Consider the following 25655-nt stretch of genomic DNA (forward strand, 5'->3'; position numbering starts at 1 on the left):
TCTTTTCTCTTTGTTTTTTTTTTAAATTCTAGAAGAAAAAAATCCATTAGCCATTGAGAGATACAAGCTCTGCTATGATGTACCTTCAGATGCTTCCTTTTGTGCTTCTCGAGAGATCTCCTCTGTAGCATCCCGGACATTCATTACTGCTTACGAAGAGAGAAGGAGCATTGAAATTCCCTCTGTTTCTTCAGGAGTTCACAAATCTGAATTGAACGAGCCTGTAAGTCTAGAAAATCTACCTTATGCCAGCCATTCTTTAAAATACTTTTTAAAGTGGTTTCTAAAGTACTTTAAAGTACTTTTCCGTAAAATACATGCAAATGGAGAAGGGCAGAAATACTTCTAGATCCTTGTGAGTATTTTGGAATCAGGGATCCGTTGATATAATGACGAAGATTCTAATTGATTTCAAAGCAGTCAACGTGTGCCATTGCTTATACAAAGAGTTGGCTCCTGGCACGTAATCTTATGTAAATGTTGACTACCATCAAAAGGGCCTTGCTTACCCTCTGTCCCTTCCCTGGCTCTAAAGAACTGGAATAAACTGGAATGAAGTTAAGTAGATGTGCATTTGTGTTCAACTAAGTTTTTATGTGAAACCGAAGAGTTCTCCAGACTTAGCGGGGTGAGGTAAATGAGTACGTACATGACTGATTTCTCGAGGAAGAAAACAGAGGTAGAAGCCTCAATCGAGTAGTTTGGAAGGAAAGGCAGAAGCCCTAGTATCAGGAGATAAAGTTTGTCCTTTCTGTGCAGACATGGCATATTGTTATCAAATTTCTTATATCATAAAAGCCCTTTCTCATCGGAGTTAGCAATTTCCAAGGTCACTATAATGATTTCCAGTAATCTTTTTGGAACTGAAGGTTTTCAGGAGCCACAGCATTATCTTAACTGTCTTTTCAGACAGTTACATATAAAGTACTTGCTTTTATGGCTTTCTTACTGTTATTCATTGACGGGATTGTCATTTAAAGATTAAATTAGAGTTCGTTCAACCAGAACAGTAGTGACTGCATTCATTGCCATCAGGTCAGGTCTGTGTCTCTGCTTGCATAGCCAGCAGTTGGAATTCATTAAGCCCATTAAGAGCACAGCTCTGCCTTGAGTGGCTCTGTTTGATTGTGTCACTTGCTTGTCTGAAATCTTAGTCTAGGTTTAAGTGCATGAAACACCTGTTACCATTTTGAGGACAGTTAGTATTTGCTTATGATTACAGATTCTTCATTTTTAGGGCTTTTTTTGGTAAACAGGCGGGCCTGGCTTTAATAATTAGAGATCCAGTACAGAGAATGGGAACTGAAGAGATATTGGAACTGTCCTTTCAGAGAATTCCCATCCAATTGTCCCTACAGAGTGTTGAAATGGGTAAAGATTAAATATCTGACAGTATCTTAGGGCTGGATGAGTGCACGGCAGCCTAAGCAAAGATTTTTACACATCTGGCTTACCTGGATGTTACCCTTGTTTTCATATTCTGAACTGACTGAAGAGCTTATTTAAAAATTTAGTGTTCAACTAAGGCTTTAATTAAGGCCTAAGCTAATTTTGAATGTAGTATGATGAAGGGGAGGATTGAAAACCAGCAGTTCTTCAATTTACCTTCTTATGTTTAATTTCATGTGACCTCATGCAGGATGGGTGGCCAGTAGTTGCTTCATCCATGAGAGGTACCAGGAAAGCATCTGGTAAGTCTCTTAACCCCCCGGCCAAAAGAGAATGATCAATAAATGGAGAAACAGAATTGAAAAGAAATTCTGCAGATTTACTTCTCCTCTCATCTCTTTTTATAGGGATAAATAGCTTTACACACATCTGTGTATTGCTGGTGGTTATCAGGTTATGCATTTTGTGCTTGCACCCACAGACCTTGCACTCTGACTTTTAATCAACCTGTGTTTGAAGTGTAAATATTAGTGGCCTAAAATTTGCTGTACAAGACTGAGAACTGAATGTGCAAGTCTGGCTCTGAATGATTTTTCCATTATGATATTATTTAAGGCTATTTGATAAAATGTGAACGAGCCAGGCTCGTGGAGGTTGGTAAGTGAAATATGTCAGCAAGATGCTGTCACAATGCAAGCCTATATCACAGTTATTAAGGATTAATCACTGCTAATTAACTAGATTTTTTTTTCTATCTCAGCACTCTCCCAGGCATCAAACCACTCCATTGATGAGCTGCCTCCACCAGCCCAAAAGCTGCTGGATGAAATTGGTAAGAGGCACTTCACCTAGAATGGCATGAAGTTTGCCAGCTGTGCTCAATCAGGATTTCTCCCAAATCATTCGGTACTAAAATACACAAGGACTTCCAAATTAATTGCAGTCAGGTGAATGATTAGGAAGTTAGGCATCAACAGCTTAAATAACTGACAGTTTTTTAAGTTAGTCCTTGAAGCTCTTGTGTTTCATGTAATGGTTGGTCACTGGTGAGGATGGCAGCTGGCTGGGTGAGTGCAGTTGTAATTTAACACTGGGATGAATTTTGTGTAGATTGAATTTTGGAGGGGTGTCCTGGTGCACTGCGTGTTCTCCACTAAAACAAATGTAAGCTGGGCAGCCGCATCCCTCAGGTATTTTTACAGAGCTTAGTCTCAATGATTTATGTTTCTTTTTGTAGTCACATACCTCTTCAGATGTAAAAATCCTGCTTTATTTTTACTGGTAGGCACTATAGAAGAATTTCCTTTGATTACTCAGCTATAAGCTCTTCATAAACTAACACCAGGCACTGGAATAAACCGATGTATGCCTATTTCTTTTAGAAATGAGGCACCCCGGCTTGTTCCAGTCCTTTTATTTCCTCATTCACCAAAACAAGGACATCTGGAAATTAGCATGAGGTGAAAAAATAATGATCAGAGACAATATGTAAGATAAATATGCAAACTAATTATACATTGCATAAAAGTTTTAATCGAGATTTGGGTAAGTAATATGTGACTTTAGGTTGTATGGAGTCAATTTAGAATATTTAGATCAATCAGGAAATAACCTGTTTTTAACAGAAGATATAAAGCAGCAAGATTCCATTGCTCAAGACTTGAAAGAGAACAGATCGTACGACTGCGGAGCGCAAATAAATGGTTAGTTATAATAATAGTCCTAGCATAGAGATTACAAATAGAAAATTACTTTCACATTGCTTCAGAATTACTCTGAACACTTGTCACTGTTCAGCTGTGTGATCAACTTCAATTTTTAGCTTTTTTTGGTATTTGTGGCTCAGCAGAAATTCGAGCGGATTCTCCTTCTCTTGGTAAGGTTATGTGCAGTATTTTTGCAAATAGCACTCCTTCCACCAGTGTTTGCTCTCTTTCTTTGCGTATTCACTCCCTGAAGCCTGCAGGGGGTCTGATGTAGAAGGCTTGCAGCTTTGAACTGTCAGAATTCACCTTCTACTTTTATTATGCCCCTGTGTTCAAACACAAGTGATGAAACCCACACTGGGATAGGTGGTGTGGGCAGCTGATGTAAAATAGAGCTGAGTTTCCATTCTGGGAGGGCAGTTCAGTTGAGCAAGTGGCCAGCGTGCGCTAACGGCTCGTGTTTCTTATTCACTGTAATGAAATAATGCCTCTGATGTCATGGTGAGAAAATAGCCTCCATTGCAGTAATCAATATTATATTGCCTATTCTGTTGCAAGGCAGCAGTAGTGAATCTTCCTGCTTCTGAAACTGCAAATTAGTAAGTGGGAAGAACTACTAGATGTACAGCGAGTAATGTCAGAGGAGCAGAAAACCCCAATCTCTGCAGGCTCTGTGTTTGTTCCAATGAGTCATAGAATCATAGAATAACCAGGTTGGAAGAGACCCATCGGATCATCGAGTCCAACCATTCCTATCAAACACTAACCCATGTCCCCCAGCGCCTTGTCCACCCGTCCCTTAAACCCCTCCAGGGAAGGGGACTCAACCCCCTCCCTGGGCAGCCTCTGCCAGTGCCCAATGACCCTTTCTGTGAAAAATTTTTTCCTAGTGTCCAGCCTGACCCTCCCCTGGTGGAGCTTGAGGCCATTCCCTCTTGTCCCGTCCCCTGTCCCTTGGGAGAAGAGCCCAGCTCCCCCCTCTCCACAACCTCCTTTCAGGTAGTTGCAGAGAGCAGTGAGGTCTCCCCTCAGCCTCCTCTTCTCCAGGCTAAACACCCCCAGCTCTCTCAGCCGCTCCTCATAAGGCCTGAAGTCAGAAAGTGAAGAGCAGTTTGAAAAAAACCTACAAAACAAACCAAAACAAAGGCAGAACATGAGTTAGCGTGTAAAAAAGCTGAGTAGCACAAGCACTTGAGAACGAACCTGGCACTTGTTTGTGTTCTCCTAGAGCATTGTTAGATCTTTCCCCATTTAAAATCGTTACCCAAAGGATATAGAAGCTGCTGTGACTTTATTCACAGGAGTATTTTGCCGTTGGGTGGTACGGGAGGCAGGAGCCTGTACTGCTCGCTGCTCAGTCGCTGTGGTTTTGTTGTATTTGCATAAAGTAGAGTTATTTCAGCCTCCCTTTTTTTGTGACAGCCTACTGCCTCCTGCTTATCATAGCTTAGCAGAAGGTGGCTGAATACATTCACATGCTGTAGGGAACAGAACTTACCGAGATAAGTCTAGGGGGGATATCATTGGATTTGGCTAAGTAGGGTAACAAAGCAAACATCCACAGGTTTTCTTTTGATTTTTTTCCCATATCTAGGATTGTAGGGGGAGAGATTAAAGATTAATTTCCACATGCATTTTTCATTTTAGTATGAAGGAAAATGTTCAGTCCTGTGAATCTAAAACTGTGTTACAGTAAAATATTTATCTAGGTCTTGCTGTGGGCCACCTTTGTAGATAATGTGAATTTGCTTAACTGGTAGAAAATCAGGTGACTGAAAAAAGAGCTACTGAGTAGTGGACAAATGGAAATTCCCCAAGTGCAGCAAATAAAAATGCATTTTAATTTTCTTTTTATTTTCCTTCATACCTTTGATGCTAATTTTTTTCTGTTTATCTAAATAGTTCCTGATCAAATTAAAATGGAAGAAGGCGAGTCAAAAAAAGAATCTGAGAGAAATAAGAAGAAAAATCATAGTTTATGGACTAAGGGGTCATTTAATCTAGGAGATGAAACAGAAAGGTATGAAAAAAGGACAATAAAGCGTGTTTTGCTTTCAGTTACAAAGGTTTAGAGTGATGGTTCCAGTATATTTTAACAAGATTTAATGCTTACAGCAAGCCAGCTTTTTTAAGAACCCTAGTAATTCTGGCTGCTTTCTTTTAAAATGTGTAGGATTAAATTTGCCAGCACCAATTAAAATCTTTTCTTCAACAGGGCTCACTCTACACTTGACGAAGTTTTAGAAGGAATGCTCGGTGCAGTTCCTGGAGATGAGGACAGGCAAGAACAACCTCGGGGATGCACTCTGGGGTTAGCTGATCACTGATGCCTTGTTCAGAAGTTTTCGTTTGTGTTCTGTGTACTGACCTATGTGGGACCTTTCAGAAAAGGGGCTGTCACTGTCTTGAGAGTGGTGTGTTGGCGAGCTTGCCTGGAGACATTCAACTAAGCTTTTCATACTGAATTGAGAGGGAAAATAATGTTTTGATAATATACTTTCCTGTAGGTGGAAAGCAAATACTTCAGTAGGCTTGGAAGGCAGTGCAGAGTCCTCGCAGAAATCAGATAGTTTGACAGAATGTCGGATTTTTGAGATAGAGAAGGGTTTATATTAAGAGAACAGAATAATGAAGGCTCTTTAGAAAAGACTTGAAAGAAGACTTGGGGATGGTGGTTATACTGTCAGGGCAATAGAGGTGGAAGTGAAGAACGTGGCAGAAGTCAGCTACATCATTTTGTGGCCCCAGTGACGTTTTTCCTCTTGGAATCAAAGATCAGAGCCTAGTAACTGAAAAACTCCACAGTAAATGCCAGTGAGTGGTCACAAGTCATTCCCGACATATTCGGGATGTTCTCGTGTTTGACACCAGGACTTTTTTTTTTAGTTGAATGTAGAAGGCAGATATCCTGATAACCAGGAGGATCTTGCCAACAGGGCAGACTGATTCCCGTGGTATTTATACTGCCATGTTCATAAATGGTTTGATCCAAAGCCCATTCACACTTGTAATCAGAAAAAAAGCATTTACTTAATGCTGTAAAGCTAAAGCACATCTGTAACCTTGGGTGGGGAGAGGCAGTTTGTTTGGGGGTTGGAGGGGACAGATGTTCATTAATAGGTCAGGGCAAAGATAAAAAGACATCTAGTATCTGCAGAGGGTTCTGTTTCAGTGCTCTGTATTCATCCTGTCTGAGAGAAAATAGAAAAAAAAAGGGATGCTATACAAAATTCTGTTATTTAAGGGCTGCAAGCCTGCAAGATCCAGAAGATGCTGGAAGGAAGAAGGGAGAAGAGGAAGGCAGAGCTGGGGCCAGAGGCGGAGCGCTAGAAAGCTGTGCAGGGAGTTCAGAAGGTCCTCTTCTTCTGTAAAGCTACTGGACTTTATAAGACCAAATCTTAGGGCCCAAAATCTTAGGAACTGTCAAAGCTGACTGATGTTCTACAGCTCAAGTAAAAGGTTGCCATTTTCAGCATTTCTAAATTAAAGATGTTTTTTGTTACCGGGGGAGGCTGGTGAAGTTAATGTGCATTTAGTGCTGTGCAAAAAATAGCAAAGAACCAGCATTTTGTCTGGAAAGAAAAAGGCAGTAGTCGTTTTCAGAGAGAACTTCTGATTTTTCAGTGTGTAGCACAAGATGACTTAAAGGAAGCTGAACTCTAGTGTTGTGAGCATTTAACCTTCCTACAGCAGTCAGCTCTACAGCCTTTGTTTTGCTTTCTAGTTAAGCACCCAGAGTCTGAAGTGTCCCAAACCACTAGTTACTTTTGGAAATGTGGATGGTAATTTTTAAACCTAGAGTTGTGGAGGTAACATCCTTATGCTTATTATTTGCACAGCATGAGCATATATGACCCTCTTTTCTGTCAGACTCCTAGAAGAACTGGTAGGGATTGGGCTTCAGGCTTTGAAAACAGAATAATTTCTGATCATAAAGAGGGTCCTGGTTAATAGACCCAACAGCAGCAGAGCTGGGGCTGGTTTCTGGGTAACTTAATGGGGCTGGCGAAAGGATCTGTAGCTCGCTGCTACGTGCTGGCAAACCCAGAGCTTTCTCTTTGAAGTGCTGGGTGCCTGTACGTGTTTTTGGTTCTGAGCTGAATTTACATGTTTTTTTAGACACACATCCTGAAGATCAGAAATTCCACTTACAGGAACGGCTGCCTTCATCTGCGCCGTTCAGGTGAGCCTCTCCGTGAACTCAGTTAGGCTTTTTAGAGAAAGATGTGTATTCCCTGGCTGCACAAGATACATTCTTGTTTTCAATGCGCAGGAGGTGAAAGGGGAAATATGAAATCCCATTCCCTTCAACTTGTAGTTTGATGTAAGAAAAAAAACAAGTCTAACTTTTTTTTTTTCCTACAGGATAATTGTTTTGGATCAGAGCTCTTCTGATGAAAATGGATAGTGAACAATTTCTGATGTCACCTGCTTATTGCTGCCTGTGTGGTTGCAGCCTGTGAATCTCAACCCTTTTTGACCACACAAACAACTGTAAAGCTCAGGCTTCCTTGAACTGCAGCAGTAAGTACAGAAGAAAATCTAATCTCCACTTTGTAACACAGTTTGTACTGGTTTTACACCATCATTGTGTGTAAAGGCAGCGTCGGTGATATTGCAGACTGATCTATTTCTGAACATCCTTACCAGGCTGGTGATGTGGTGGGTATTTTTCCGTGCATTCACGCTTTCATAAGCAAAAGAGTTTCTTGTTCTATCACATTATGTGGTTTTCAGTGTTAAGACAAAGTGATTGTTATTCCGTGGGCTGCTGTTACTGCTCAGGCACTTGTTACATTTTTCCATGCTGGAGAGTGGAGCGCTGTTGCAGCCCATGTAGTGTATGTTTTTCCTTGCTCATTAAATTTAACAAGGTAATTTCTTGTTTTCTCTTTTCTTAGTGCTTTTGTGATCTAGTGTTGAGCTGATTTGACTGATTAAGGGGATTAATTGCTGTGCAGAAAGCTAATGAGAAAAAAGGCAGTGTTCTCCAGAGATTGCAAGTGCAGCAATACGTTCCCTGCCAGCATTAGACAAGAATTTAAAAAAACCTGGTTAGTATTACGAGGGTTCTGCAGTAAACTTCACCTGTTGGTGAAGTTAACCACACTTTTGGTGCACCTCATCAGGAGAAAAATTAGTCTCTGGATAGAATTGAGCTTTGGATGAGGATTTTGATGGGCACAGCAACTTCATATTTAGCATTTCTTGTGTTAAATACAGTTTGGGTGCAGGAGGTGTGAAGATGGTCCTCGTTTCTGGAACATATCCTGGCATTTTGGCTGCCTCTGTACAGCTGGGGGCACCGCGTGTTGCTTTTTCTTCCTGTTGATGTAGGGAAATGCTGTCAGTTTGGTTTAAGATTACTAATAAAAGTTTCCAAGTTTATTTTGCTGCCCTGTGGTTCTTTTTCTGTTCTTTAGGGTTATTTTCACTTGGCAAAAACACGCAAAGTTAAACAGCAGTTTTATTGTGTGGTTCTGTCCTTAGTGGTTTGTTACCCCAGACTGGTAAGGAGCTGAGGGTCCTTGCCTCTCAGTTGGGGCTGTATTTTATGTTTCATAAGCTTATTGAATTGAATAATAAGTAAAACGTCCAGGGCTGTAGCAGTGTGGAGGAGTGGAGCAAGCACACGTGCATTTTTACAAGCTTATAATTGCGTATCGCTGGTGCGCAACATCCGATGTCTCCGAACCTTCTCGGATTTCTCTATTTTATCTGCCAAACCAAATGGTGAGCAAACTGTGAACCATTTCCCTATCTTTTTTTTTAAATCTTAATGTGGAGAATTTTTATTTCTGTTGGTAGCGAGCCTTTCAAGCAGTCACGAGCCTGCCTGCTCTCCTTATTGGGGCCAGAACGCAGCAGTGAGAGATTTCCTTTTCTCAGCTGCTTGTATTTTTCCCTGATATAAGTTTAGCATGAATGTAAATCATCCTAATAACATAAAGCACGGACACAAAAGCTGTAATTAACAGGAGCAATTAAACAAGGACTAGTGGAAGACAGCAGAGAAGATCAGAGGGGGCCCATCTAATGCTGCATTTCAGCTTCCCAGAGAATGAAAGGCCAATTAATTAAATTAAAATAGTGAAACTGAGCTGTTCTAATTCCTCTCTGAGCCGCTGGCATGTGAGCTGTTTTGTGTGTAGGAAAGGAGGCAGAGATGGGGGGGGATAAGGGTATGGGGTGAGGAGGAGGATCTTGTGCTCTTGAACTGCAGTGGGTGCTGGATTCCTCTGCAGGCGCTCGATTTTGCTGAATTTGAGTGAAGACAAGCAAGAAAAGCAAATGTTCATTCTCTATGCAGCTGTGTTTCAGCTCCCTTCTACCTGTCATCACGCTCGTCATGGTTTGGGATTTTTCCTTCTGTTCTTGTTTTGGAGGAAACAATCTCAGATAAAGGAAAGAACCCTTGGTCCCCCAAATCTCATCGTAATCTGTGCTGGTGTAAATTGCCTTTCTGGCTGCCTGTTACCAGGCTGGGGACTGGCCGCTCGCAAGGCAGTTTAGTGAAGTGATGAAGAACTTTAGCATCACTTCCTTCATAGGTTTTCTTTAACAGTAGAAGCTGAGGAAGGTGGTGGGAGGAGAAATGGAGTGAGACTTGTTCTGGAATTGTCCCTGTGGATGGTTTGCGATAGTACAAAACTGGAGAGGAGAGTGAACCTTCAGACTTGTGACTGTGGATCCATCTCGTTTTGAAAGCAATTTAAGTGTTCAGAATCAAACTTTGAAGAACAATTAACTATGAAGGCAGACAAGCTGCTGACAGCATTTCTAATGATAGAACTTGATGCAGCAGGGTCTCGGGGGACTGCTGCCTGCGGGATTGTCTGCACCTTGCACTTAGAAGCCTTAACCCACAGGCTCCTAAATCGCATAACCCGCACTGTAATTGCAGCTGGTGTAGATAAACATTGTGTTTAGAGACTCGCAATGGGTGTGGGGCTGTGCAACCCCACTGAGGGGGCTTTGGCTTTTGTTCTTTTCTTACAGGCTTTGGCATCTTTTGCTTTGTGTAACGTCCCAGCTGCTCAGGCAGCAGCGGCTCTGCTGTGCCTTGTCCTCAGGGTCCACAGAGCCTGATCCAGCCTGTGTTTTCTCCCTTGCTGGGAAATTAATGGATGTAAGACCTTTCTTTATTGCCTTAAATACTAAACAATATATAACTTTGTCTTTAACTGTTCTATCTCTTGCTGTCTGTTATGAAGGTGTGTGTGGCACTTGCCACGAGAGAAGTGCCGGCTGGAATAGCGGGATGTGAAGCGTTTTCTGTCGAACCTTCTATCAGCTGCTAAAATAGATGCACGGGACCTTATCAAGGTTTATTAAAGTTTATTAACACTGTCTGCACTTACGCATGCCTGCTGGATTTTTGCCATTTCCACAGTGTGATCTTGAACTTCACAGCAAGATTGGGTGATGCGGGTAGGACTGGGTCTATCTAGGGATGGTGAACATGCGGATCTGTCCTACAGACGCTTTGGAGTTGGTGTTTGGCTGACTCTGGGGCTGAACAGAGCAGCTTGGGATGTTACATTGAGAGAATTTGGCTTGTTTAGTGTGGGGAAGAGGAGGCTGAGGGGAAACCTCATTGCTCTCTGCAGAAAGGAGGTTGTAGCAAGGTGGGTTTTGGTCTCTTCTACCAAGGAACAAGGGATAGGATGAGAGGAGGTGGCTTCAAATTGCATCAGGAGAGGTTTAGATTGGCTATTAGGAAAAGTTTCTTTGCTAGAAGAGTGATGAAGCATTGAAAGAGGCTACCCAGGAAAGAGCTGGAGTCCCCATCCGAGGAGGTGTTCACAAAGCTGCAGACGTGGCCCTTTGGCATGTGGTTTAGTAGGCACAGTGGTTTGGGGCTTACGGTTGGACTTGAGCTTAGAGATGTTTTCCAACCTTAATAATCCTGTGATTCTATGAAAATTACTCTTATTTTTCGTTTGTTTTTAAAAGGCTCCTGATTCCTTGAGGTTAGAGGCTGAAAGGGAGGGGGTCTTTCCTTAGAAGATGGCATTTTACACTGTGACGGGGTATCTCCTCTCCCATGAGAAGGCAACGTTGTGTCTTTCTGGAGAGCAGTGTCGGGGGTTTCTGGGGACCTCTCTCACCTCCCAAAGCCACCTGGGGTGTGGGGAAGAGCTGTGGCACCTGCCCATTTTCTGTGCCCCCAAGGCTGGGTGGGACAGGCTGAGCCCGACGCTGGTGCAGGCAGGATCTGGCCGCAGTTAGACGGGGTGAGATGGTGTCATCTTATTCCACAGCTCGCCTGCAGCGACGCCTGCGCGGGGGCCGAGCCCAGCCGGAGCGGTTTTTCCTGCCCCCCAGGGGTGGTGACCACAGCACAGCATTTTCAGCAGGCAGCTCTGAAACTGGGCAGGAATGAGGAGGGTTACGACTTGTGGAAGAAACTGGTGTCCGCCTGGAGACTTGGAGGCAGCAGCTGGGGGGTGGGAGCTCCTCAGCCACTGTGTTTGGGTGAGATCTGTGCTAATTGCCAGCCTGACTCTTTGCAGACCCTGGCAGTTTGTTGTCAATAAGCGTTTCGTTTGGCTTTTCGCGTTCATCGAGCAGATTGTGATCTAAAATTAAGTTGCCTGACCCCATAAAATCATGGAAGCAGAAAATGAGCTCTTGTTCGGGCTCAGAGGCTGCTCCCTCTCTTTCTAGTTTATTCCCCAAAACTTTGCAACTCCTGGGTCGAGCCTGGGTCTGCGCTTCCAGGTGGGATAGATGGTTCCTCCACATTTTATGAGGCCGTCAAGTTGTTCTCCAGGAGCCCCAGTGCAGCTATGGGTCGGTTAGCTAACGGCTTTCTCTCTCACCTGTTTGTTCATGAAGACGTAGATGATTGGGTTGTAAACTGTGGCCGTCTTGGAGAAGTAGGAGGGCAGGGACGCGAGTGCTGGTTGGATGGTGATGCCCGTGCTGGTGGCCACCACGAGGGCAAAGGTGGTGTAGGGCAGCCAGCAGACGAGGAAGGCCACCAGCATCACGATCACCATGCGCGTCACCTCCCGCTCCGCCTGCTGCGTTGTGTCCGATTCCTGCTGTTGCATCGCAGCCTGTGGGGAGTTTTGAATCATAGAATCATAGAATCACCAGGTTGGAAGAGACCCACCGGATCATCGAGCCCAACCATTCCTATGAAACACTAAACCATGCCCCTCAGCACCTCGTCCACCCATCCCTTAAACCCCTCCAGGGAAGGTGAAGAAAGAGAGACGCCCGTTTAAAGTTCCCAACAGGGTTTCCATCCCTTGGGTGGCCCGACATCAGCACCAGGAGATGTCGGCTCCATCAGCTGTCACAGAAACCTGCCGTGAGGCTCTTCGTCCCAGTGGAGATGTGCCTCACCGGCAGTTTTGTGAGCAGAAGACCATTAACTGACCTGTAGTCGCCGCACTTACCGCTCGCAGCGTCATCAGCAGGTTGGTGTAGGAGAAGAGAATCAGGCTGAGGGGCATCAGGAAGCAGGTGACAAACAAGGCCAGGATGTAGCTGTTGTTATTGCTGCCACCAGTGTACCAGTTGGGCCCACAGGAGGTTCTCAGACCTGGAACAGATCAGTTTTAAACTGCTCCTGGGCTTGGACAGGGGCTCAGGAACAAGTTCCAAAGCAGCAACCACCAGCACTGCCCCAGGCACCTCTCACTTTTCCATCCCCAGTGACCTGGTGCTCAACCACTGCGGTTTTTGGCTTGTTGACTGCTCTGTGGAGGAGGGTGATTTGTTGTGATGTGCAGCCAAGCCTCTGCGTGAGCAGATTTGAATCATAGAATCACCAGGTTGGAAAAGACCCACTGGATCATCGAGTCCAACCGTTCCCATCAATCACTAACCCATGTCCCTCAGCACCTCGTCCACCCGGCCCTTAAACCCCTCCAGGGAAGGCGACTCAACCCCCTCCCTGGGCAGCCTCTGCCAGGGACCAATGACCCTTTCTGTGAAAAATTTTTTCCTAATGTCCAGCCTGACCCTCCCCTGGCAGAGCTTGAGGCCATTCCCTCTCGTCCTGTCCCCTGTCACTGGGGAGAAGAGCCCAGCTCCCTCCTCTCCACAACCTCCTTTCAGGTAGTTGTAGAGAGCAATGAGGTCTCCCCTCAGCCTCCTCTTCTCCAGGCTAAACACCCCCAGGTCCCTCAGACTTGTTCTCCAGCCCCTTTCCCAGCTTCGTTGCTCTTCTCTGGACTCTCTCCAGAGCCTCAACATCCTTCTTGCAGCGAGGGGTCCAGAACTGAACATGGGATTCAAGAAGCTGTGGAGTTGAGCTCATTCCAAGCACGTCTCCCCTACCTTCAGGTACGTAGCTGCTCCAGCCCAGCAGCGGTGGGGTGGTCCAGAGCAGCGACCAGCTCCAGGTGAAGGCGCAGCCGCAGACGGCGTGTTGGTGCTGGAACCGAAAGCCTCCCAGGGGCCTGCAGACCACGACGTAGCGCTCGAAGGCCAGGATGGCCAGCGACCACAGCCCCACGATGCCTGCGGGAGGAGAAGGCTTTGTGCCTGAGGAACTGGGACCTGGCAGACGGCGATTAAGAGCTGCTGGAGTAAATGTTGTAACAAGATGTCGGATGTTTTTCTTATGGCAGGAAGAGCTGTGAGGATCCTTGGCCCTTAAAATTCAAATCTGTGACATGTTACAACCCCAGTTTCTCCGCTGCAGTGTCCTTGACAAAAGGTTTTATGCAGCGTTTGGTGTTTCTGGTGCAAACAAACCCCCTGTGAAGACCAAGACAGAGCATGAGGTGACTCGGTGCAGCCAACCACCTACTTGACCCTTCCCTGTGCTGGAGAATAGATGAAGGACACAGGTTTTACATCGTGCGTGAACGCGCTGCCCTTGGGAGATGCAGCAAACTAATGAGGCGATCCCTGGAGTTTCTTTGCTAAATGCAAAGGCAAAAACTGAAGAGCAAGACAGGTCTCAAGCTTTGTGTCTTACCTGTCAGGGAGACCATGAAACCCTCCAGCTCGCACATGCGGTTGCCGAACACGAAGAAGCCGTTGATGTTGTTGGAGAAGCTGACGGAGCTGCCACAGAGCGTCACCAGCAGGTTGGCGACGGCCAAGTTCACCAGGATGTAGTTGAGGGGCGACCGGAGCTTCTTGTGCCTGATGGAAACCACGATGACCAAGCCGTTGAGCACTGAGGCGGAGGCCACCACGGCGCCCATCAGCGCGGCCACCGACAGGTACAGGGCCCGGGGGGCCTGGTGGGGCCACTGGGGGCCATCAAAAGGCCCTGGGGTCCCGTTGCTCGGGGGCTCCTGCGAGCTGTTGGCCGAGGACGTCATCCCGCTTGTGGAGCCGAAGCAGGGCGCCCTCCCCAAAAGCAAAGCCTCTTTATAAAGCGGGGCCTTCGAAGCTTTGCCTTCAAATACCTTAAGCTTTTTTTTAATTTGAAAGGTTTGTCCTCCTGCCTCCTCGTTTTATAATCAGCTCTTTATTCCCGAAGGGATAAAGAGTGACTTACTTAGAAAAATCTGATGACTGAAAGGTGCATCATTTAATTGAGTAAATAGGGAGCAGCTGGGTCAGCTGCGCTGCTTCTAAATACTAAAATTATATTAATTACGGTAATATGATTGATATATTTTCTTCTATTTGTTATATAGAGAATATTAATTACATTTAATATAAATTAGAATAACATATTAAGAAATAGGATGTGTGTACACAGATAAATATAAGAGTGTATGTGGAGAGAGCACCCAAGAAAGTATGAGAGCAGGATCCCTATAATGCAAATGTATATAATAGCACATATAGGATGTTGTATCTACTTATGTAATCTATTATATAAAATATTTTATACACATACACATGCATATTAACTTATACGAAGGAAATATATATTCTTGTGCAATACATACTATCTATAACTAGTATATCTTACAAAATATATACAGTGTATATATGTTTGTGTGCATTTAAATGACTACCTCTATCTGTACCCCTCTCTCTCCATGCTATACATTCACTATGTATTTATATATTGTATTTGATATCTATATATTTTATGTGGTATATAGCACGTATATCTATATACTCCACCAAACAGGATTGTTGGTCCTTAGTGCTGCTGCTCCAGCACTTTGTCAGTGGGGAAAAAAAGGTACAGAGAAAGGCCATGCCTTTCTTTTTAAAAATATGTGATCAGACACAAGCTTATATTTAACTCACTCACATACACACACATATATATGCACATATAGGCATGATTTTATATATATATATATAAAATGTGTGTGTAGAGATACATATTTGTGGGGAGCGGCAGAGGCACCTCGGTGCCCTCCCACCCCAGGACAGTTCGTTTTGTTTTGGTGGGGTTTTTTTCTGTTTTTCAGAGGTTTTTTATCTTCTCTTGACTGATCTCCATCCCTCCCTCCACCAGCAGCTCTCGCACAGCTCCAGCATGAACGTCACAGCTCCCTGCTGAGGCAGAGTGGGATCCTCGGTGAAAGTCAGGGACGTGGAGCCACTGCAGCTATAGTATGTATTTTTTTTTCAGCAGCACCAAGAGCTGGAAGAGTGGAGAATAAAGCCAAACAGCTCCCAGTGCTCTGGTTTAAAACAGTTACCCCTCACCAGGTCCCAGTTCTTCATCTCCCATCCCTCCAGTGCCCTGTTGGAGATGTGCTGTGCCACACCGAGCTCACGGGGACTGTGGTACCAACCCGGGGAGACGCAAAAGCTGCACCCACAGCATCGACCTTTTTTTTATTTTCCCTTTTTATTTTGGGTTCTCGTTATAAATATTAACAAATCTGACAAAAAGTACACAGATAGATAATACTGAAATACAAAAGTCTGTTAGGATGCAGGTAAGGACAGTTTCTGCAGCCTTCACATGGTAGCAAAACATCGGTATCAAACATTTCACGAGGCCTGGCATGACGACCACCACTCTGCATGCAGCTGGGACGGACAGACGGACCGTCCGCTTAGAAAAGACGAGGATACAAAGTGAAGGAACCCACACGCGCGCGCGCACACACACGTCGTGTCCTGCTCCACCTCAGGTGTAAGCCAGTTTTCTGGCGCTATGAGCTGAAACAAATGATGGATTGAAAGTTAACTTTGCAAGAAAAGGGAGGCACAGCCAACCTGGCGCTCCTGTAGCTCTTCTGGAAGCTCAAACCCAAACCAGGTTTTAAGGTGCTGGACCAGTGACAGGGGATTATCGGGAACATCCTACTTGACTCGCTGCCAGCACTCAAATAAAATCCATGCGTGTCTGTAGAATGCATTACAAATATTAAGTTATTAAAAAAGACCCCATGAATGTTGTTTTTTTATCTTCCCCCCCATATCAAACAGCGTGTAACACGATCGTCACTTTGAAAAGTAAACAGAGTTTTCCAGAGATTTGATTGTTTTCCAAAAAAAGAGAAGTCATTAACACACGTGCGCATGCAGACACAGCTCCAGGGCTCAGAAGCTGTAGGTAATTGAGACCAGTGGGGAATAGCAGCTCTTTCTTCCTAAGAAATCGTGGTTTAAAGGCTTCAAAAACTTTTGGCAAGGTGCAGCATTTTACAGAAAGTTTTAGCTCTTACCACCAGACAACTCATCCCACCAGATGCCAGTGAACACGTGCGTGCACAGCCAGCGTCCACTGGGATGAGGATGCAGAGAGCGAGCAGGGTGGGTCACAGAGGACAAGAGCTGGGATTATTATTCTTTTATTACTGTGCTGTACACAGAAATTTTGGTTTGGATGCTGTTTGAGGCAGAAAACGGACCAACACGATGACTGTGCTGGAGCTGAACGTCCGCAAACGTGATGCCAGCTTGGGCTCGCTGCGCAAATTGCCTTGGTTGGGTTTTAGGTGATGGCATGAACTGGAAAAGGGTGATTAAGGGAAAAGAGATAGAAAAATTTAGCCTGAAAGCTGGCTTTGCTGGAAAAAAATAGCTGTGCCAAAGCCTGGCTGTGCGGCTCCGGGCGGAAAGGCAGCGTTTCACTGGGAGAGCAGCTGCTGGGAGGGAAGCAGGAACGGGCAGCAGCTCTGCTGAGCTTTTTATTTTGCCCTCAGCTTCTGGAAAGGTGAAGCTGCTCCAGCCCAGAGCCCGCGAGAGCGAAGCCGTGGTCTGCACAGCCCTTTTGCCTTTCTGGCTGACAGCACAGGGCTTAGCGGAGAGGACGAGCACAACATTTTGGGAAGAAAAGCAATCTCCCTAGGTTATCGGGGGACACAATCATTCCGATGGAGGAGATTCAAATGCATACAAGACTGTTGAGGCCCAAACCACAGAGACTGACAAACCACCAGGGACATGGCACAAATTGCCTTGAGGAAACAGTTCCATGGTGTAGTGACGCCTTTTGCTCATATTGGATACACAAACGGAGAGTGATGCATTCATTTTTTGCCACTGAATTGCAAGGCAGCGAGAAGATAATTCAGTCGAGCAAAGAATTAGGAGAGGAGTCAGAGCTGCAGTGCATGCAGGCGTGTGGTGTCCGTGTGTGTGTGTGTGTGCACGCGCATGCTCGCGAGTGTGCGTGTGAGTGAGCGTGTCGGGGTGCAAAGAGGCATTTTGGAAAAGCCTTAGGGGACGGGACCTGCCGAGCAGAGCAAACCGCCGCTGCCTTGGTCCCTGGGAAGGGTTTCCCTGCAGCTGGGCTGGGGCGTGGGGTGTCCCACTCTCCCAGGACGACAGTCCCCTGTACCTAAAGCCGTAAACGAGACAAGTCCGAAGGCTGTGGCCGGCAGAGCTGTGCCCACCCTCAGTCGCTGAGGACGGCCCCCGGCAGCTCGTTCGTTAGCGTGTGCCAGCGCTCGATTTTCTTGTCCTTGTTTTTCAGGCAGTCGAACCAGTGCTTCAGCCGCTCGCCTTTGGCGTTAATTCCCAACACAACTCCACCTTGGAGAGAGAGAGAGAGAGAGGGAGAGGTGAGGGTGCGCATCAGCCCTGCCAGGGCTGCTCAGAGATGCTGCTGGAGCCAGGTCCGTGCAGCCGCTCTCATGGCACCCGATGCCACGACCTGATGGAAGACAGGAGCGAGGGCAGCCTGGCTTCCCCAGCCCCTCTGCGCGGCGCTCTGGGAGCTGCCCCAGGCAGCTTGTTCTTGTGCCAAGGGCTGGGAGCTCATTGCGATTGCAGCTGGCGGAGATACTGGGCACTTGCTAGCAATAAATCACAGCAGCCAGTAAAAAAAACCCACAGCAAGCCTCAACATCCAGCAGAGGGAAAGGAAACCTCCCTGTTAAACCTGGTTTTTATTCAGAACGAAAGGTATGAAAATAGAAAAGGAGAGGGGAGACCCATTCTTTCCCTGCTTGGGTGCTTGCAGCACGGCTGGCTGCAAGAGAGGAGGTTCAGGAAAGGGCTAAAAGCAGAACGCAAACCCAACAAGAAGAAATGTGGGGATGGAGAACAAACCAGGAGGGTGGAGAAGTGCAGAAGAGCAGCAGAGGGAAAAAGAAGAGGTGCAGAAGCTGAAGACTGAAAAAACAGAGGGTGAGGAGACCTTCTGGAGTGCCCCACTCACCTATGAAATCATTCGATTTCCCAATATCGTAGTCCCACACTGTGACTTCCAAGGTCTTTTTCGCCAGGTCACTGTGCTTTATCTCATAGCAAAACTCCTGTTGGGGAGCAGAGACACAGTCAGGATGAACCTGTGCCGGGTTAGATGCAGGGGCTGGGGTTGTGCATCCTCCTCCTCGGGCTGTTGCCCTTTGCCACCTGCAGAAAACTCTGTCTCGACCCCCCACCTAATGACTGAAGTTGCTTTTCTTTTATTTTTCTATTTATTTTTCTTTAGTCTGAGGACTAAAGCCCCCAGGAGAGAACCAAAACCAGCAAAAACCCACCTCGTTGAACTCGGGGTTCAGTGTCTTCTTCTTCACCGCTGTCTTGTGCTTGGATTTCTTGTCCTCGTCTGGTTTCAAGTAACTGCAATGAAGCCAAAGCGGCACAGTCACAGGGGGCCCCGTTCCCCTGCCCTGCAGCCCAGGCACGGGGGGGTCCTCAGGGACCAGCGCTGAGCAGAGGCAGAGTGGGATGGGTGGCTGCGCCCCATGGACCCGCAGCTCCCCCTCTACTGCAAAAGCGCTGGAGATGGCTGGAGGGAAGCAGCATTTCCCCACGTTCGCACAACACAAGCACTAAGATCTTTAAAGTCCCTTCCAACCCAACCCATTCTAAGTCGCTGGCTGCCACCGGAGAGCAGATATCCCGTCTCCAGTCCCTAGGGGACACTGGCACCGTACACACGCTCCCAGCTTCTGAAATCAAACCCTGCCAGCCCAGAACCAGTCCAGGCTTGGGACTGTGCGATCAGTTTGCTCATCCAGAGCCTTGCCAGGAGGCAGAAACCACTCACAGGCACGTTCAGGGGAGCAGGAGCTTTGTGCGGCGCTGTAACCCGCAGACACTTTGCAGCACAACAGCAGGGATGAAAAATAAACGAGACCTAGTGTCATCAAGCAGAGAGAGCACCTGAACTCTGGGCTGGGAAAGAGCTAATCCATCCGTGTTTTGCGCTGGTGCTGCTCCTTTAAGCATCAGTTCTGCTTTCGCGTTACACTTTCCAGATCTTGCTCGTAATTAAACAATTAGGGCTTGCACTGAGAAGCGTCACTTCTCTATCTGCTCTGATTCCAGCCCCGCAGATACGATCGACTGCAGACAGCAAGGGGCATCGATAAAACAGCTGCGCTCAACAAAGGGAATTGTGTTACTTCAGGGACTGAGCCTGTCACGAGCATTTAAAAAAAAAAAAAAAAAGCAAAAGTGGATTTTTATGCAAATGTCTCCGCTCTTAAAGAACAAATAAATAGGAAGGTGAGACCACGCTGCCAGTAAGTTCCACCACTTGCCTCCCAGGAACGGTTTATCCCGGTAGCTCTATTAATAAATAGCATCCCTGGAAGTTTTGGGCCAGCACCTTGGGGACAGGGATGTGGGGACAGACGTGGGCGCTGCCAGCCCTTCCTCGCCAAGCCCCCTGCTTCGCAAAGAGCAAGTTTGAAAAATGCTGTTAGCCCCAAACCCAGGAGCCGTGGTGCTGCAGGGCCCGCGTCAGCCCCTCTGCGTCAGCAAACCATCACCTTCCTCAACAGCCCATAATAGCCCTGGAGGACACCAACTTCCCTGAATCACACCCATTTTCACGGCTTGCTTTGAAAAATAGTGCTGGTATTTTCAAAAGGAAGGAACTCCCAGTCATTTACACTGGCAAGTGTCAGCGGGACCTGTAAATGTGCCCTCAGCTCTGTTAACGAAGCCCTGGAGCCACCGGAGCCCTGGGTTGCAATTAAACTGCTGTCTGACCTAATTAGACACACATTGTAATTAGAGCCTTTTCAAAGTGTGGGGTGGTGGCCCCGCTGCCAAGCTGGGAGCCTCCTCTCCGTCAGGGACCTTAGTATTTGATAGGAATGGTTGGACTCGATGATCCGATGGGTCTTTTCCAACCTGGTGATTATGATTCTATGATTAATTGGCCATCGCTGGGAGGGGGGATGCTCGCACCCCAGTGCCACCATCCAGGAGGACCAGATCTGACCCAACAGCCACCTCCACCCTGGCAGGTTCAAAGAGTAAAAAGACTGGGGGTATCATTGGGAAGGAAAGCAAAGGCTCCCACAGCTCTAGGACCATCGGCCACTGTTCTACCTTGTCCCCGCGCTGCCAGATGAGACCCACCAGCCACAGGGTTGGGACGGTGCCACCAGCAAAACCCAACGGCGCCGCCTGCTCCAGGCTGCGTCCCTGCCGCGGAGCCTCTCCCAAGCCAGGGCAGCAGCACAGCCACCCGGCCGCTGCAGAACCAGCTGCCCTGGCCACGCGCCGCGGGGCACATCCTGCACCCACGATACTCTGAAGCGCTGTAAAACAATCCCCGGGGAACGCCACGCTTCAGGCGAACGCGAGCTGCTGCCGTGATGCCCTCATTTGCATCTCCTAATGAGATCAATTAATTTCCACTGTGGGGAGAGGCGTGGGCGCAGCACGGCTTCAGCCCTCTCGCTCGTCCCGTCCCGCCGCGGAGCAGCACTTACGTTTTGACGTAGGGGTCGGAGTAGCCGTTGGCATCCATGGCAGCCAGGTGGGCGCAGCGGATGATGCCCACCAGCAGCCCCTGCTTCTGTGAGCTGTACTTGAGGGAGATGAGGATCCGGCCGCGCTCCTCCAGCGACTTGTCCTCTGTTTTATCTATCTGGGGGATGGAACACATCCAGTCCGGGGGCTGCTCTGGGATTCAGCACCACCCCGGTGCGAGGGATGCTCTCCCCATCCCTCAGCACGAAAGGATCAAACCACCCCACTCTCCCACGAACCACGGGTGTGGGAAGCTGCCCTGAACCCCTCACTCACCGGCAGCTGCTTCTCCAGGCAGATGTTGAAGTTTTTGGTCTGGTTGGGCTTCAGTTTCTTCAGCGGGATCCGCGTCTCCCCAATGAACTCGTTGTGGCGGAACTTGTCCTCGTCACAGACCGAGATCCTGCAACGAGCACGGGGTGAGCAGGGCGGCTGGGGAGAGGGGAGGTGATGGCATGAAGGGGCTGCCCCATCACCCTGGCTTCCCTGCCCGTAAAGGAAAGGTGTTTCCCTTCCTCCCCCCCTTTTTTTCTGCTCTCTTTTCACTTTTCTACAGCAGCTTGCAGTCCTTTTGCTGCCTGGTTTTTCTCTCTTTCTCTCACCCACTCCCACCAGTGCCCATTTCTCACAGGTGGCACCTCTGCCTCCGGGGACCACGCTCCGCCCTGCAGAGTTTTGACAAACAGGACTGATTCAGGAAGGGGTAAAAGTGATTAAACGGAGCTCTGCAACCCTGCCTCAGAGTAACTAATTGCACCCGACACCCCTGGGCTTTGCAGTGCCTGGATGGTTTATCCATAGATGTTTATCCAGGGTTGGTTTGACTACCCTTGTGCTCAGAAGTGAATCAGAAGGCAGCAAAGGGGATGGTTCAGACACACAGCACAAGGATTGTCAGGGCTGGGGAGCAGCAGAGAAAGGGGGCTTGGAAAAAAATAATGCAGTTGGGAAGACTGGGAATGCTGCTCTCCAGAAAACTGTAGTTGGATGCAGCGTTACTATAGATACCCATGAAAAAATACATCCAACCTCACCAGTAAAATTCTCAAAGAGAATCTGAAATGCAGCACAATATTCCCTATTTCCCTGCCTCCTCTCGCCTCTCTTATAGAACTAAACTGAAAAAGGAGCAGCAGCTCCAGACAAGAGGTGGCACTTGCCAGGCGTGCACAACCCCACACCCATCTGGCCAGATCTCTGGGGAGGGAAAGCAAGCGCTCGGTTACGAAAGCTGGGCTGAAGAGGAGAGGAGCTCCTCACCGAGCTGGCAGCCCGGGCTCTATTTTTACCCCAGCAATTGCAGAGCGGGTGCCGACTCGTGCACGGTCGGGGGAGGCAGAGTTTGGTGCTGGTTTTACTTCTTAAGAACATGAGTAACAAGATCTTCCCCTGACAATGAATAGATACGCCCCAGCCGCAGAAGACGCCAAATTAAATGCTTTACTCGCTGTGGAGCCCCAGAACCACCTGAGATGGTTGGAAGGAAGCTCAGGAAGGAAATGGCTGGAAAACTTCAGCCATCGTATGGGACTAAAAGCATCCACGGGTGCTGCACGACAGAGGCAGCCTGGCCTGGCACGGTGCTGGGGTGACAGTCGTCCTCCTTGTCCCCGCTGCCATCCCACACCGGCTCAGGTGTTCGTGTAGAGGTGGTGCAGAACCACGTCCCCTGCGAGGCACTTTTTGGCACATCTGCAAGACCTGGGAACTCCTGTTGCCTCCGAGCAGCACGAGAGAGCCAAGAGACACAGTCAGGTCTCTCCCAGCCCCGTTTTCCCTCTCAGGTGGGTCCCCGTACGTTGTGCCCATCTGTGTGTGATGCCCAGGGGTGGTTCAGACGCAGAGTTTCACGTCAGCCCTGCAATTCGTGGGTCTCAGCCCCCGCCCCTCGTTCCCTCTGGCTGGCTGTGGCTCATCTCCACCAGGACGGCCTTTTGAGCTTGGCCAGGCTGGTGCTGAACCAGCCCTGTGAGCAGCGACCGTGAGTCAGAGGAGCAGGCAGCTCTGGCCCCAGCCCTCCCTTTGGAAACAGGCGTAATGGAATTACACCGGCTTGAATTTTATTACAAGAAATCAACGCGATGGAATTTTTATGCCTTGGGTTAGAAAATCAGCTCCGTGACAAACAGCAAGAGACACCTCTGGCAGCCACATTCACCTCCATCCCGAGCCCTTTAACTCAAACATTACCCCTCCCTTGCCTCTCTTTATTAAACCAAATCCCTCGAACTTGCCTTTTGATTTGACAGCTTCCAGCGAGGGGTCTGATCTTTAAGTTAAGGGCTGTGAAAAGCTACCTTGGAAGAAAACTAAGCAGCAAGTGAACAATCACTGCTCATTAAACTTATTCTCCCTCCTACTCAGCCCCGGGCTCCCGGGTTACAGTCCTGACTCACCGCGCAGCTCAAGCATCCCTGCTCTGCTGATTCATGACTTCTGCTCGCACACATGCTCCTCCGACCTCTTTCCCATCACGGAGAGGGGAGAACTGAGGGTCAACAAAGTCCCTTTTCCACAACGTAATAGGCAGCAGAGCCTGTAGACGCATCTCCTGTATCTACGAACCCTCGTGGTCCCTATAGCAACTTGGGAGGCTTTTGATGGAGGAGCAGACGTGTGGGTGATGCCTGCTCGGCTTAAGGACAGGCAACACCTGGCAAGGAGAGAAAACAGAAAAAAAGCAGCATCCTGGCACTGCCCAGCTCTCCCAAAACCAAAAGGAGGATTCAGTGCTGGGCTCCAGCACAAAGTGCCTCAAAGTCTGAGCGTAGAAACCACAGTAAAAGTTAGATGAAATTATAAGTGTGCCTGCAGTTGCAGAGCAAAACTCATTCAGCGCTTCTGGAGTAAAGTAATTTGGGACCCCAAATCTCAAAGTGTCTGCGCTGTGCCTATTAGACCCGATCAAACACTATTTTCTGAATAATATATTTAATGAGTCATTATGTTTGTCAAAGAGATGATTAAACAAAGAATTCCTGGCATTCATGGGCTAGCTGTGTATCATATGAATAATGCATCACTTTGCCAATATATATGGGTATGAATAATTGTATCCAGTATCTGGCCAGCTCTGATATTTATTATGAATACAATCTATTTATTGCATATTACATGTATTATTTAAATGTAGGCAATTGTATTCGGCCTATTCCAATTTCCTCTGCGGCGTTTCTCTGGCTTGGACCGCGGACAGGGAGCAACAGTGCCTGCAGCTGGGGACTGGGAGCGAGAACTGCAGGGAACCTGCTCCCAAATCCAGCCTTTCTGGCCATCTGAGTCCAGTATCTTTCGAGCGGCTCTGAATCTACCTTCTCTCAGGATGGTGGGTGGTTTCATTGCTATTAAGGCTTGGGCTAGACTCAAGGATATTTAATTCAATGAATGGATGAGACCTTTCAAGATCCTCCCACCTGCTGTGTTTCATGAAATCTGAAGTATCTGGTGTTTTTTGAGGGGGTTGATTCATTAACTAAATCCTGCTTGCCAGCTGGGCTGCCTTCACCTCTCCTTCTCCCTCGGGGGTGGCCCTGCTTGGGGACGTGAAGCTTGTCAGCTCCTGGGGCTTGTGTCCATCACAGCAACGTCGCTCAGCCAGCTTGGATGAGGCTGCAGAGGGAGCAGGGGCAGCCTGTCGGGGCTGGGGGGCCTCAAGCAAGAGACGATCCACTACTCTGCTGTCTAGGAGGCAGAGGACGCCCCTATTCCAGCCTCTCTGTGATGGGGCAAATGCCACTTGTCCTCCCAATGCCAACCCCCTGGCCCACGCTTAACACATCCCATCAAGAACCCAGGTGGGCAGAGAAGATTTTTGCGTCCTTTTAGATCTTTTCTGCTGCATCACCTGCTCTCCAGGCAGCAGGGAGGTGAAGGCTGATGGCAGCTTTGATCTCCAACGTTATTTTTACATTAAAGAGACTTTGCAATCACGTTCCCTGCCCCTCCATGAATCTCAGCCCCCGGGAGGCACCCGGGGAACGATCACCTCCCAGACCGAGGGGAGCATCACTCATGCTCTTTCAACTGCCTCCAGCTGCCTTGTAGGAGCCTCGCCTGATGAGCGCGAGGAAAGGCAGCATCCCTTCAGCTTTGAAGTCAGCTTTTCCTGGCAGAGAAGGAGATATTTTGCCGAGATGATGGATGGGCAAAGCCAAGCATTGAAGATAAGACAATATAAGGCACAGGGAAGCAGTGCCAGGAGCTTCCCTTACCTCCCTGCTGCCTTCCAGGAGCAGGTGAGTGCAGCTCTTCCCAAGGAAAAATCAGCCTCCAGAGCCCTGAAAAGGTGGGGGTCAAGCCCTCTCCTCCCTGGCACATTTCAGCAAACAACTCGGGCAAACACCTCTCTACAAACTGATTTCCACGCTTGAAGAGGCTGAAAAACTTCAAAGCCTGGAGTGAAAAAATTAAAAGAATGACCCACCAATAATAATAATAAACCAGAGGCTTTCCAGCCCAACAAGCCTGCAGCACTTTGAGCATGACTAATCTTTTCCATGT

General features: G+C 47.7%; 4 protein-coding genes across 7 annotated transcripts in view; 1 reads left to right on the plus strand and 3 right to left on the minus strand.

Moving 5' to 3' along the window:
* TEX14 (testis expressed 14, intercellular bridge forming factor) overlaps positions 1–8432 on the plus strand; it is a 32592-nt gene extending 24160 nt beyond the window's left edge. Inside the window, exons 23-31 of the mRNA XM_069873882.1 lie at positions 36–223; positions 1640–1691; positions 2150–2221; positions 3015–3092; positions 4998–5115; positions 5311–5406; positions 6340–6449; positions 7215–7278; positions 7461–8432. Of these exons, the coding sequence (XP_069729983.1) occupies positions 36–223; positions 1640–1691; positions 2150–2221; positions 3015–3092; positions 4998–5115; positions 5311–5406; positions 6340–6449; positions 7215–7278; positions 7461–7503 (821 nt within the window). The 3' untranslated portion in view covers positions 7504–8432. The remainder of the gene's footprint in view (positions 1–35; positions 224–1639; positions 1692–2149; positions 2222–3014; positions 3093–4997; positions 5116–5310; positions 5407–6339; positions 6450–7214; positions 7279–7460) is intronic.
* GDPD1 (glycerophosphodiester phosphodiesterase domain containing 1) overlaps positions 1–25655 on the minus strand; it is a 211271-nt gene that overhangs the window by 179850 nt on the left and 5766 nt on the right. The window lies entirely within an intron of this gene.
* Positions 11278–14389, minus strand: LOC138729806 (pinopsin-like). The gene is made up of 5 exons (XM_069874360.1): positions 14038–14389; positions 13392–13574; positions 12506–12651; positions 11921–12160; positions 11278–11467 (listed from the first exon to the last, which is right to left on the minus strand). The coding sequence occupies exons 1-5, from the start codon at positions 14387–14389 to the stop codon at positions 11324–11326; spliced, it is 1065 nt and encodes a 354-aa protein (XP_069730461.1). The 3' UTR covers positions 11278–11323.
* Positions 14087–25655, minus strand: part of DOC2B (double C2 domain beta) — a 36395-nt gene continuing 24826 nt past the window's right edge. For 2 of the 4 annotated variants that reach the window (XM_069874277.1, XM_069874281.1), the window contains 5 exons: positions 21432–21558; positions 21116–21273; positions 18923–19004; positions 18598–18694; positions 15819–17969 (listed from right to left, as the gene is read on the minus strand). In XM_069874277.1, the coding sequence (XP_069730378.1) occupies positions 17833–17969; positions 18598–18694; positions 18923–19004; positions 21116–21273; positions 21432–21558 (601 nt within the window). In that variant the 3' untranslated portion in view covers positions 15819–17832. Of the gene's footprint in view, positions 14208–15818; positions 17970–18597; positions 18695–18922; positions 19005–21115; positions 21274–21431; positions 21559–25655 lie in introns of those variants that run through there. The other 2 variants (XM_069874279.1, XM_069874278.1) reach the window with 2 other exon arrangements.

The sequence above is a fragment of the Phaenicophaeus curvirostris genome, chromosome 21 (genome assembly GCF_032191515.1).
Source record: "Phaenicophaeus curvirostris isolate KB17595 chromosome 21, BPBGC_Pcur_1.0, whole genome shotgun sequence".
NCBI classification, from domain to species: Eukaryota; Metazoa; Chordata; class Aves; order Cuculiformes; family Cuculidae; genus Phaenicophaeus; species Phaenicophaeus curvirostris.